Source organism: Tachyglossus aculeatus, chromosome X1, assembly GCF_015852505.1.
Source record: "Tachyglossus aculeatus isolate mTacAcu1 chromosome X1, mTacAcu1.pri, whole genome shotgun sequence".
NCBI lineage: Eukaryota > Metazoa > Chordata > Mammalia > Monotremata > Tachyglossidae > Tachyglossus > Tachyglossus aculeatus.
The window spans coordinates 116,689,699-116,702,460 of record NC_052101.1 but is presented as its reverse complement, the minus strand read 5'-3'; the positions used below and the strand labels follow the sequence as shown (position 1 = coordinate 116,702,460).

At 56.7% G+C, this 12,762-nt stretch overlaps 1 protein-coding gene and 1 non-coding gene across 2 annotated transcripts; one reads left to right on the top strand and one right to left on the bottom strand.

Moving 5' to 3' along the window:
• Positions 1-2,131: 2,131 nt before the first annotated feature.
• LOC119919783 (calcium-binding mitochondrial carrier protein SCaMC-3) lies at positions 2,132-10,525 on the bottom strand. Its single transcript, XM_038740476.1, has 10 exons — positions 10,182-10,525; positions 7,594-7,720; positions 6,576-6,663; positions 6,287-6,398; positions 5,600-5,758; positions 4,976-5,128; positions 4,503-4,610; positions 4,022-4,189; positions 3,609-3,759; positions 2,132-2,866 (listed from the first exon to the last, which is right to left on the bottom strand). The coding sequence occupies exons 1-10, from the start codon at positions 10,344-10,346 to the stop codon at positions 2,682-2,684; spliced, it is 1,416 nt and encodes a 471-aa protein (XP_038596404.1). The 5' UTR covers positions 10,347-10,525; the 3' UTR covers positions 2,132-2,681.
• Positions 10,526-12,311: 1,786 nt separating this feature from the next.
• Positions 12,312-12,418, top strand: LOC119920474. Its single transcript, XR_005448217.1, has one exon. It is a non-coding gene; the product is annotated as a U6 spliceosomal RNA (small nuclear RNA).
• Positions 12,419-12,762: the final 344 nt, after the last annotated feature.

Sequence of the window (12,762 nt, the reverse complement as noted above, 5' to 3'; positions counted from 1 at the left end):
AAAATGCAGCATCCCCCCTCCATACACCCCCCTCCCCTAGCCCTTTCATAATATTTATTTTAAAAGTGCAAGTCTAAAAGGCAGGCGTCTCCCTCTTTTTTTTATGTGCTTTTTTTTTTTATGTGCTAAGTGCTTTCTATGTGCCAGGCACTGTACCAAGTCCTGGGGTAGATACAAGCTTATCGGGTTGGACACAGTTCCTGTCCCACATGGAACTCACTGTCTTAATCCCCATTTTATAGAGGAGGTAACTGAGGCAGAGGGAAGTAAAGTGACTTGCCCAAGGTCACACAGCAGGCAAGTGGTACAGCTGGGATTAGAATCCAGGTCCCCCCTCACTCATTGACTACCCCGCGTCTGGGCTCCCTCCCATCTAGAGCCTGAATGTGGCAGAGAATCTCACTGCTACTACCACACCTGCATGAAGACCAAGCACTGTTTGTTTGGGACATGGCCACAGCCCCGACTCCTGACAGGAGGCAATGCCTGGAGTCCTGAGGTGTTCTTCGCACCAACCATCCTTCCCCACTATCCAGGACCTATCCCACCTTCCCCCCAACACCCGGGTGAGGAGCGACTCAGCTGGAGTTAAGGGGTGCCTGGGTTCCCAGCTTCATCGCACGGTTCCCCCTTCCCAGATCATCACATCCCGTCCTTCCAACCTCAGCTGGTTATTGCCTTGAAATATGGGTTTTCCAGCTCTGGGGGTGCTGCCCGTGTGCTCTGGCCCCCCGGTCTCTGGATCCCATTCTGGAGTAGGAAAAGTAGCCCTGAATAGTCAGTCCCCATGGCAGGGGCCAAGGTTGAGAGACAGATGTCTCTGGGACCCTGGAGTTCAAGACAGGGAAAACATGGAGCATATTCTTTTTGGTCTGGCTACTCTGAAGCACTGGTTGCTGGGAAGAACTACTGTCCCGGGTCATCAGTGATGTCCCCAGGGCTGCACTGCCATGGTGCTTGAACTGAAAGGAGATGGAATTGTGTGAAAATAGAGGGAGGAGGGTGAGGGCAGGGTTGGGGATGGGGGTTCACTGCTGGGTCAGGTTGGGAGGAAAACATTAGGCCAAGGGGGAGGGTCTAGATGGGTTGGAGAGATGGAGAAACATGCACTGCTCGTGTGTGTGTGTGTGTGTGTGTGTGTGTGTGTGTGTGTGTGTGTGTGTGTGGAGGGGGGGATGACTCACTGCTCACAGCTGGGTGAGACACCGCTCTGAACCCCTTCTCTCCCTCACCCCCCCGACCGACCCCCACACAGAAACACCAGCCAGACACAGGGAGCTTAGAAAATTTATTAGCTTCTTTCCCTTTGAAATAACAACATCTACAGCCCACGGTGATTTGGGGAGCCCGTCTCAGGGGATACCGCCCTCTTGGGTCGGGGGAGTCAGGGAGAAAGGAGGCTGGAAAGCAGCTCAGAAAAATCGTTTCCCATCTGGGAAAAGGGACCGTTCATCCCCTCTTCCTTTGTCTCAGAGCTTCCAGGGTCACGGCCTTACAATTTGGAATCTTTGGGGAGTCAGTCTGGCACCTTCATCCCAGTGGGGTCCCCAGCTTTGAGTGTCAGAGCTTCTCTGCCCCCTGTCCACCCTGTCCTCAGCCAACATGCTGGCAACTGGAAGCGGGAGGGAGGAAGTAAACGCTTTGAATAGCTTGCATGAAGATGCCTGCTCAGATTAATCCCGCCCCACCCCAGGTGAGCCTTCCAAAGTCACGGAGTCCAACTATAAAGTGCAAAATATACAGAGAGTCCCCCAGGACAGGAGCAGGGGTGGAGCTGGGGCAGTGATCTGGCCACCTTAGAAGGGCCCCATGGTATCCCAGGAGCCTTTTCCCCCGGCCGTCCCCCAGTAGAAAAATAGATTTGACGTGGATTCTTTTTTGCATAATCGGGAGCGTGGGCGGCGGGTGACAGGGGGACCGACAGCATAACAGGGAACTCGAACCTCAAAGATAGCCACCCTGGACTGGCTGGCTCAGCAAGCTGGGGCCTGGCCGACCCCAAGGGGCTGGACCCAGGTGGGAGGAGGGAGGGGGATTCCAGGGACAGTGAAGATGGCAATCCTTGCTCCTGACTGGAAGGAGAGACCAGACCAAGCTTCAGGGATGCTCTCCTAATCCCCCCCCCCCCCCCCCAGCCCCATGAAAGGCTCTAGGAGGAGCGGGGTGCCCAGTGAACAGCTGGCTCTGGGAATCCAGGGGATCTGTTTGGCTGGCAGTGGGTCTCCTGGACTGAATGTGGTTGGGATCTGGGATCCAGTGTGAGTCGGCAGTGAAGGAGTGGCAGTGCCGGGAGTGGGGGGTGGGGGTCTCTTGGAGGGCCCCTCCAGCAGCCAGTGTCAATTCTAGAGAGATCTTGGATTCAGTGTACATCCGTGGGCCAGGTGGTTTCCACCAGGAATGGATGGGTTGTGGGGGGAGGATCCCGGAGGATCCAGTGTCAATAGCGTGAGGTGTGGACAGAGATCCTTGAGCTGGATTCCACTCAGGATCCAGTGTTGGCTCTCCGGGGAAAGCGGAGACCATTCCTGGGAGGCTTTCCCATTTTCCAATCAGGGTTTTGTCTTGTGACCAGGGGATCCAGGGGACGAGGGATGGAGTCAGCAGGTTTTCAGCAGCAGGTGGTAGTGGATCTCAGACGCCCCCTTTCCCTGCCCCCTTGACCCCTGGAAGGAAGGTGTCGCTCACCTGGAGGTGACCCCCAGGGCCATTTTCATGTTCTCATAGACAACGTAGCTGATGCTCACGGCTGGGATCACCTTCATGAAGTTGGGGGCGATGCCCCGGTACAGTCCCCATATTCCCTCCCGGGACAGGATGTGGCGAAACAGGCCCAGCATGGTCAGCTGTGGGGCACCCTCGATGGAGGCTGGGGTTGAGGAGAGCAGGAAGAGGTGGCAAGCTTGTCCATATAGACCCTATTCCCCCACCCCCACCCATGGGTTCCCTCTACCCCAAGCACCCCTACTCTGGGAAGACAGAAAAAGACTATAAGTTCATTGTGGGCAGGGGATGTGTCTACCAACTCTGCTATACTATACTCTCCCAAGCGCTTAGTACAGTGCTCTGCACACAGTAAGCACTCAATAAATACCATTGATTGATTGATTGAGGAAGCAGATATGAACTGCTGCAAGCGGAAATAAAGCTAGACAGCAGGCAGGGCTTTCTAACGGTGAGAGGTAGCAACAGGTAGTTACGGCAGTTGTGGCATTTCTTTCATCTCTACGAGGAAGGTGGCACTTCCCTGGGCTAGGGTGGGTGAGAAGAGCTGGTCCTGCTCAGAAGCAGGACGATGGTAAGATCACCTCTCAAAGTCCTTTCCAGTCCCGCGAACTCTCGATTATCCAGGCTAATGGAGTAGGTGGATAATTGAAATCCTCAGACAATCCAAATCCTCATTATTCACTAGGTTCCACTGCATTCCCATTTGAGCGGAAGCTCCTCGAGGCCAGGAAACGTCCCATGTGCCTTTCCAAGCGCTTAGTTACAAGGATGTCAGGCTCATACATCCCTAACAAGTTTCCCTGATTGTCCCATCTCCCACTCTTCCTCCGCACTGCGCCCCGTCCCCCACGCCCTGGGCCCCCCGGCTCCCTCCCTAGCCTCACCTTGGGCCTGCATCCGGGTTCGAACCAGCGCCAAGGGGTAACTGGCTATCTGACCACAAGTGCTGGAGATGGTGCCACAGGCCAGGAGGACCAGGATGCCTGGGTCTGCAGAATTCTGGCTGTACTGCTGGAGCCACCTGTTTTTCAGGGTCTGCAGGGGGAAAGGAGAAAGGGTCAATGGGGGCAAGGGGAGGCAGGGTCAATGTGGGGTAGGGGGGAAGGCTCAATGGCCAGGGGAGAGACCGAGGAGGATTGGAGTCAAGAAGACGGAGGCAGGAGCAGGGAGTTTCCAAGAATATTCCAGGGAAGTAAGAAGGGGTTTCCTGGCCCCAGCTGACTCCTCCTCGGATGTGGTCAGGGTAGAGTTAGGCCGATCACTCAGGTCTCCCAACTCCAGGAGGCTCCCCACTGACCTCGTAGACGGCCAGGTCGATGCCCGCGTAGGGGATGATGCCCAGCACGTTGGGCAGGTAGCCCTTGTAGAAGGCCTGGGGTCCCTCCCTCTGGAGGATCTGCCGGGCGCAGTCGCGGAGCCCTGAGTACTGGCCTGTCCGTCGCAGGGTCAGGCGCGTCTTCAGCACCTGCAATGAGCCCAGCTTGCGGGGAGGCTGCTGGGGGAGGAGCCCTCCCCATGGCCACCCTCACTGTCTGGATGGCTCAGGCCCTAGGCAGGACCCTCCTTGGGGGTAAGGGAGGCTCCGGGGACTTCATTGCCAGAGTCCGGTCACGCCCTGGGTCATCTCAGGCTAGAGATCCCAGGATGAGAAAGGTTCCAGCCGTCTGGGAGCAGTGGGGGGTGGGTACGGGGCAGGGGCGCGAGGGGGTGACTCCGTTCCTTCCTCCATGTCAACTTCCAGGCTGGCCTGGTCCTTGCCGCCCCCACACTCCTCTTACCTCCATGGGATAGATGATGGTTTGGGCTGTGGCCCCTGCCAGGGAACCAGCCACAAACCTCTCTTGCACCCGCAGGGTCTCCTGCTGCCCCCGGATCGCCCGCTTGATCTGATGGTGGCACAAGGATCAGTCAGAATCCCAGCGCCCGGACCCCCAGTGCTAGCTCTCCCTTCTGGAGACCAAACCCCGGAAGCCAGGCTCCCAAGTGGCAGCAGGAACACGCCGGCGGGGAGGAGCATCCGTTAACCATTCGCAAGGAAGAGCCCACGCTTCAGCGTGTTGAGGAAGAGCACCCCCTTATTCACACCTGTGGGGAGCACAGGCTTTCCCATGCTGGGGAGGAGCACATAGTGACTCATGCTAAGAAGAACCTGCATCCCCCCACACACCCCCATGCTCCCGCACACGCACACACATTCTGGGGAGGAGACCATGCTTACACACGCCAGGAAGGAGCACACGCCTACTCCTACCTGCTCATAGGCCATGAACTTGATGGCTGACTCAGGGGCGATTTTGAGCACATTGATGCCATTGCCTCGCCACAGGGAGCAGATGCCTCCTTCTCGAATCATGTTCCGCAGCCCCCCGAGCACATTCAGCTGGTTCGTCTTGGAGGCATGGACCTAGCCGGGAGAGGAGTTCCTTGAGGGACCCGGCCCAGCCAGGGTTTCCAGGCACAAGGGCCTGAGTCTCCAGGAGGAAAGGGGAGGAGAAACAGGAGCCCGCCTGAGCTGCCCGGTGGGGAAGGAGGTGCCTACCAGGGTGGTGGCTGAGGGTCATTCATTCATTCATTCAATCGTATTTATTGAGCGCTTTCTGTGTGCAGAGCACTGTACTAAGAGCTTGGGAAGTACAAGTTGGCAACCTATAGAGACGGTCCCTACCCAACAGTGGGCTCACAGTCCAGAAGGGACTATCCCTAAGAGTAATTACCCTCATCAGCCAGAGCTGCATTAAGTACTGGGAAGTACCAAATAGGTGACACAAGGCACCTACGCTGAACAGCCCGGGGCCCACCAGTTGGCGGGGGCGACAGAAAGCATCAGGGCTCCCGAGGGAGGTACCTGGGAGGCGCCCAAGGCCGCAGCCCTCACCTGCATGAAGACCTTGAGGCGGTCAAGCGGGGCTGTGCCCGTGCGCGACACGGCGCCCGCTACGGCCCCGGCCACCAGCTGCTTCCACCACATGCCCGACCGTTTCTCCTGCTCAGAGAACTCATCTGGCACGGTCAGACATTCCCCAATGTCCAGGACCTGCCAGGGAAGATGGAAACGGAAGGCTTGGAGTCACCACAGAGAGCCATCTTGGATCCCATAGCTCCCGAGATTCCCACACCCCATCCAATGGTCTGGCCAGACCCCGTCAGGGATAGGGGCACCCTGAGGGGGTGCTGAGATGAGGGAGGGGAGGGAGCATCAGCTCAGGAGGGCAAGACAAGTGTGTATGGCGGGAGAGGCAAAGACTCTCACTCCTTCTGGGTGTTGCCAGCAGCTGCTCCAGAACGAGAACCTGGGCCCTTCCCCTTCTCCCACCCCAGGGGACAAATCCCATAAGGGGATTAGATTGCTGAGGCAGGAGTGGAGAGGGAGAGGGGAGAGGACAGAGAGGGGATAGGGATCCAACATGCAGCTTTGACTGCTCCCACCCAGAACCAGGCATCCCCTCCCCATCACCCTCCATTGGGCTCCTTCAACCCTCAACTTCCCCTCTTGGACCACCCAGCCATCCTTTCCCCGGCAAGCTCCGCTCCCCCCTCCCTGGGCCCAGGAGTCAGGCCTCACGGTTGAGTGCTTCCAGAAGTGCATGACCTCCTCCATGTTCTCCAGCGGGTTTAGGAGGAAGTGATCCCGCCACTCCTGCCAGTCGATGGTCATGGTGCCGTCACGATCCATACTGCCAGACAGGGGGGGCTCATCCCAGGACGCTTAGGTCCTGGCAGGAGCTGGGGGTCAGAGCACCTGGGTCCTGGTGGAGGGTGAGGCAGAACACCTGGGTCCTGGGGGGAGAGCTGGAGTGGGGGACAGGTCACCTGGAGTCAGGGTTGGGTCCAGGTTAGGGGGAAGGACTTACCTGTGCAGGATTTTCTCGGCCTGCTGCAGGGAGATGGAGATGCCCAGGGCCTGGAAACTCTGCTGGATCTCTGAGACATCGATGTGGCCTGAGGGAAGAGAAAGAGGAGAAGGAAGAGAAGGAGTGGGAATAGCTTTTATTAAGTGCTCACTGTAGGCAGAACACTGTACAAATGGAGGGGGAATCAGACATGGGGAATCAGACATAGCCCTCGAGTCAGAGGTGGGGGAGTTCATGTTCTAAGAATATAAGTGAGGCGAGGGGACTGGTGGCAGACTCATAAGGAGGGATGAAATAATCGAACACTAAAACAACATAAAAGCCAAGGACAAATGCATAAGATAAAATCAAAAATCAGTAGGAAGCTCAGGCTAGAGGAGAAGCGTGTCTGGCTTCTGGTGGCTCAGAGTCCAGGGAAGTGGCGGGCTGGAATTGGGTGTGCTGGGTCGGGGGGCATAGGGATGGGGGTTTGGGGACTAAAGAGGGAAGAACCGGGGGCAAGAATACTAATGGGATCTCAAAAGCCAGGGAGGGATCTAGAAAGATCCTGGAATGGGATCCAGGATCACACACTCGAGGAGGCAGAAGACGTATCCTGCGGGGCAAGGGAAGGGTAGATGCTCACTCTCCCCCTTCGGTGGGGGAACCAGCCCCCGGGAGCTCCTAAAATAGCTTCGTGCATCAACACGTGAGAAGCCCCCCCACCCAATCATCCCACCTCCATCGCTCCCTGCGCTGGGGGCTGCCACAGCCAACAGGCACTCTGGATTCTGTCTCTGTGGCGCCCACATGCGCCTCCGCCCCCCACCCCCTCCTGGCTTCAGCAGCTGCTCAGAACCTCTCAGGCTTGGTGGGAATTAGGCAGGGCTGAGCAGAGCAGAGCAGAGTAGAGGCTCTGGGTTCTGGAAGGAGAGCTGAGCATCCAAGCTCCTTGGAACACAGATGGGGAACCCCAAGGTCCCCTGGAGAGCTGGGGGAGAACCCAAAGGCCTGGCCAGAGTCCAGGGCCCCCAGTTACCATCGTTGTTGCGGTCCAGGCTGTGAAACATCAGCAGTAGCCGCCGCTCCCTTTCCTGCAGATAGCGTGTGAACTCCTCCAGGTCCAACTCTCCATCACGGTCCGTGTCCCCCTCCTGCAGGATCTCCTAAGGCAAGGCAAAAAGTCTAGGCAGCATCTCCCAGGGCCCTGCCCCTCTCCTTCCCCCCTCTTCTCTTCCTCCTCCACTCCATTCCTGAGGAGGAGATGCAGTCTCTCGGGGACCCCGATCCGGCCAGAACTCAGCAACCCCCCACCCCCCCCCCCGAGCCAGGAATGGGATTCGATTGGGATTCAGAGAAGCAGCGTGGCTCAGTGGAAAGAGCCTGGGCTTTGGAGTCAGAGGTCATGGGTTCAAATCCCGGCTCCACCGTCTGTCAGCTGTGTGACTTTGGGCAAGTCACTTAACTTCTCTGTGCCTCAGTTCCCTCATCTGTAAAATGGTGATTGACTGTGAGCCCCTCGTGGGACAACCTGATCACCTTGTAACCTTCCCAGCGCTTAGAACAGTGCTTTGCACATAGTAAGCGCTTAATAAATGCCATTATTATTACTATTATTATTATTATTGCCTGGCTCTCCCAGGCTTCCAAAAGGGTCGGGGGAGGGGAAGGGGGGGAGGACAGGGTTGCAGCAACATGCTTTGGGGCTGAAGCCACTGAAAAGTCATCCGCCTTCACCAAGTGGGTGGATCGCCTTGGGGGTAGAATCTAGCGAGGGTCTGATTCCGCATGTGGTGCACCCCACAGCTCCAGTCCTGAAAGCTGGTATTGCTGTCAGGCTTTGGGCAGCTCCAGGGAGGCACCCATCACCCTGCCAGGCTGCAGTTAATCACCAGAAGGGCAAGAGCGGGCTCTCCCTGGCTCCAGACCTGTTTACATTCCCTGGCCCTCACTTGTCCTGTGACTTTCCCAACTGAGAGGAGAGAGAAGACCAAAACGAATCCCAGCAGTCTCTCCTGCACCCCAGGAGACCACCTCCACTGTCACGAGACCCTTCCTTTGCTCCCAGCTTTAAAGCGGTGCAATCTAGGTAGAATGGAGTCTTGCCTCATCACCTATGTTTCTCTGGGGGTATTTTTAGAACAGGTCGAGGCATTGGGAGCTGGCTTTCTCCAGGGATCTGGGTGGGGGCCGAGGGTGGGAGATGTGGGGAGCTCAGAGAAGGATGAGGTGGGTGGAGGGGGAGATCAGAAGTCCCAGGGGCATTCCCAGCGGGAAGAGGGGCACGAGCAGCCTGATTTTAAACAGATCCTCGCTCTTCCCCACTCAACAGGGGAAAGTGCAAAGGGAAGAATGCAAACAGTGGGGGAGGAGAGTGGGCGGAGAGGGTCATGGCCAGAGTTAGGTCTGGGAAAATAACCCTGGTCCCTGCAGTTGGACCAGCCTATGAAGTCTGGTCCGTGAAGAGAGGATAGTGACTCCATTCCAGATCTCTGCAGTGGGGACACTGCACATGCCAGAAATCAGAGCACTGATCCAAAACCTGACGAGGTATCAGCTGGGCCCCCCGGCACCCAGGCGGGGACTTTAAGAGCTTGGTCATTCCCCTGTGCTGCCTGTGAGGGGGGGGAGGCCCTTAGATATAGCATCGCTGGGCAGTGGGAAAGGAGGAGAAACAGGAAGGGGAGGAGGAGGAGGAGGAGGAGGAGGAGGAGAAGGAGGAGGAAATGAGCCTTGCTGCTCTAGTGACCTCCGTGTAGAACTTGTGTCCGGCACCAGTGGATGACCCCTGGCTGAACCAGGGCAGGTGCAGCCAGCTCAGCCTGTTTGTTCCCTACTCCCAGGGGTGAGGGTCCCTCCTGGCCACGCACATGTGTCAGAGTTCACACACGTCCTAGTGGGAGGCCCCACATATACACATGCTACAGTGTGCACCGGGGCCTTGGGTCCTCTGCCTGCGGTTCCAAAGACGCCTGTGTAGTGGGTGCTGGGAATCCTTTCCTCTGCGTATGGGATTACACTGGGGAAGCTAGGGAGCTTGGCTGTGGGTCCAGCCCAGCTCTACAGTCAGCCTGAGCCCTGGACATATCGCAGGGGCTGGTTCATCGAGTTCCCCTTTGCACCCACGCGCAGATAAAGGCACCGCCGCCCCTTCCTCCCCAACCTCTCCGCCCCGACTAGGGTTCGAGCTGCCTGATCAGGTTATTAAACCCGAGGGGCAGCGGGGTGGGGAGTGGCAGGCATCCCAAGGTGGCTCCAACGGGGCTGGGGGAGGCGGGGCAGGGAAGAGGAGAAGGGCCCAGCGAGCCACGGGGAATGAATTCAGGGCTCACAGTCACAGATCATCATCAATCTTATTTATTGAGCGCTTACTGTGTGCAGAGCACTGTACTAAGCGCTTGGGAAGTACAAATTGGCAACATATAGGGACAGTCCCTACCCAATCTCCCTATCTTCGAGGCCCACTCCTCCGCCCCCGGTACTGGTAGTTCCCCCTCTCCGGGCTGCTGCCTGCGTTGGGCTTGCCAACTTGGAGGGACCCCAGAGCAGTAGGAAGAGGAGATCAACTCCCCACCGGGGTCATTAACCCTTTGCCTCCCCCCCCCATCCCTCCGCTGACCCCATTACCTGCTCTGCGTTGGAGCGGGCACCGGTGCCCAGCCGTGCCAGCCCCTCCCGCAGCTCATGGATGTCCACCCGGCCGTCCTTGTTGCTGTCCAGCTCTTCGAACAGTCGACCCCAGCGTTGCTCCCTTTCCGGGTCCCCCGGCGGCGGGGTTGGAGCCCCCCGCATTTCGGCTGATGCCAGCCCCAGTGCCGCCTGCCCCCTTTAAAGCTCCAGGCCCTCCTCTGCCCACCCCAGAGGGCACCGGTTCATGCCACCTTCCCCTCTTCTTCCTGATCCCTCGTTCTGGGGGTCGGGCCTCTCTCCCCGGAGAGGGGGGTAGGCAGGGTCCGCGGATCTTTCCCCCCCCCCCCCCCCGGGGCAGGAGAGCTCGCTGCTGTCACCGCCTCCTCCTCCTCCTCCTCCAAAGGAGCCGAGCCAGGCTCCGGGAAAAGGGCAGCAGCGAGCAAGACGCCGGTTGTCGTCGCCGCCCGCGGGGGAATTTGGGTCTCCTCCTCCGCCCGGCTCAGAAGGAGGGGGCGGGGAGGGAAAGGGACAAACGCGGGGTGGGGGGGAGACGTGTGGATAGGGAAGGTGGGAAGGGGCGGCAGCCGGGAAATCAGGGCGCCTGGGTTCCTTCGGGAGATGATGGAGAAGAGCCGAAGAGTCGAGGCGCCTGGCTTCTAGTCCAAGAGAGAAAGGGGCGGGGAGACGGACGCTTTGGGCTGAATAAGGAACACACGCCGCTCCGGTTTTATTTTGTGAGTATGTTTGGTTTTGCTCTCCGTCTCCCCCTTTTAGACTGTGAGCCCACTGTTGGGTAGGGACTGTCTCTAGGTGTTGCCAATTTGTACTTCCCAAGCGCTTAGTACAGTGCTCTGCACAGAGTAAGCGCTCAGTAAATACGATTGATTGATTGATTAAAGCAGGAGAGGATGGGCTGGGTGCCCATCCGTCTGACATAGTAATAAATTACTATATTAGTAACAATAATTTATCACTACTAATAATTATTAATAATTATAACTAATAATTTATTAGTAGTAATAAATTACTCCTATTATTATTACTAATAATCAATTGTAATAAATACAATTGGTTGATTGATTGATTAAAGCAGGAGAGGTTGGGCTGGGTGCCCATCCGTCTGACCCCGGCCCTTTCTCTGACTCGGAGTATGGAGGGGCTAATGATCGGAGGCAGGACGATTGGATTCGACTCCCTGCTCGGTTGCATCCCGGGATCAGCCTCTCTCTCCTTGGCTCACTTCTCGCTCCCTCGGGAGATGGGGTTGGGGGGGTTCGCCACTTCCCCCGTCCCAGGAAAAGTCCAGGGCTCCCAGCAGGGACAGATTCAATCAATCGTATTTATTGAGCGCTTACTATGTGCAGAGCACTGTACTAAGCGCTTGATTCGGGGTAGGTCGGGCCCGAGGGTGGGCTAATCCCCCAATCCGGTCACGGGGCCCCCCCTGAGTCCCAGCTAATCTCCTTCCGCTTCAATGCTCTCCTTGTCTCCTAGGAACGCAACGACAAAGCTCGTCGCCCGCCCGCCCGCCCGGTTCCCGACTCCAACTCGGGTGGTGAAACCAAAGATCAAAGTCGGCATCGCTTTCTAGCCGGCCTCTCATTGGCGTGGAAACCCAAGGCTGTGTCCGTCCCTCTCAATCAATCAATCAATCAATCAATCGTATTTATTGAGCGCTTACAGTGTGCAGAGCACTGGACTAAGCGCTTGGGAAGTACAAGCTGGCAACATATACAGTCCCTACCCAACAGTGGGCTCACAGTCGAAAAATCTAGGGGGGGGGGGTCCCCTCGCCTGCTCCCTCCTGCTCGTGCTCAACTCCGACCGGTGCCATCCCTCCCCTGACTGGCCGTTTTTAAAAAAAGGTTGCCCCGATTAGGATGGGGACCCAGGGTTGTAGAGCTACTGGCTACCGGAGGGTTTTCCCCCCATTCCCCCGTCTTCATTAGCCTGTCCAAAGAGACATTTCTATACGCGGTGTAGTTAATCGATCCTCTGTTGCTGGCCAACTGGGGTCTTTTTTTTTTTTTAATGTTATTTGTTAAGAACTAACTATATGCCAGGCACTGTACTAGGCGCTTGGGTAAATGCAAGCTGATCAGGTTGAACAGCCACTTATGTTCATATCTGCTCGCTTTGGCAGCACATATACTAAAATTGGAATGATACAGAGAAGATTAACATGGCCCCTGTGCAAGGATGACGCGCAAATTCGTGAAGCATTCCATATTTTTATTTTACTTGTACATATTTATTCTATTTATTTTATTTTGTTAATATGTTTGGTTTTGTTGTCTGTCTCCCCCTTCTAGACTGTGAGCCCGCTGTTGGGTAGGGACCGTCTCTAGATGTTGCCAACTTGTACTTCCCAAGTGCTTAGTACAGTGCTCTGCACACAGTAAGTGCTCAATAAATACGATTGAATGAATGAATTCCTTGGGCCGATTCCTCTGCATGCATCTGTCCAAATGCACGTTCGGCACCTAATACAGAGCTTTGCGCAAAGACCTCCCTAGTGCTGATGATGTGCTAAATATACATGTAAAAACACACCTGGCACAATCATGCGTGCACACAC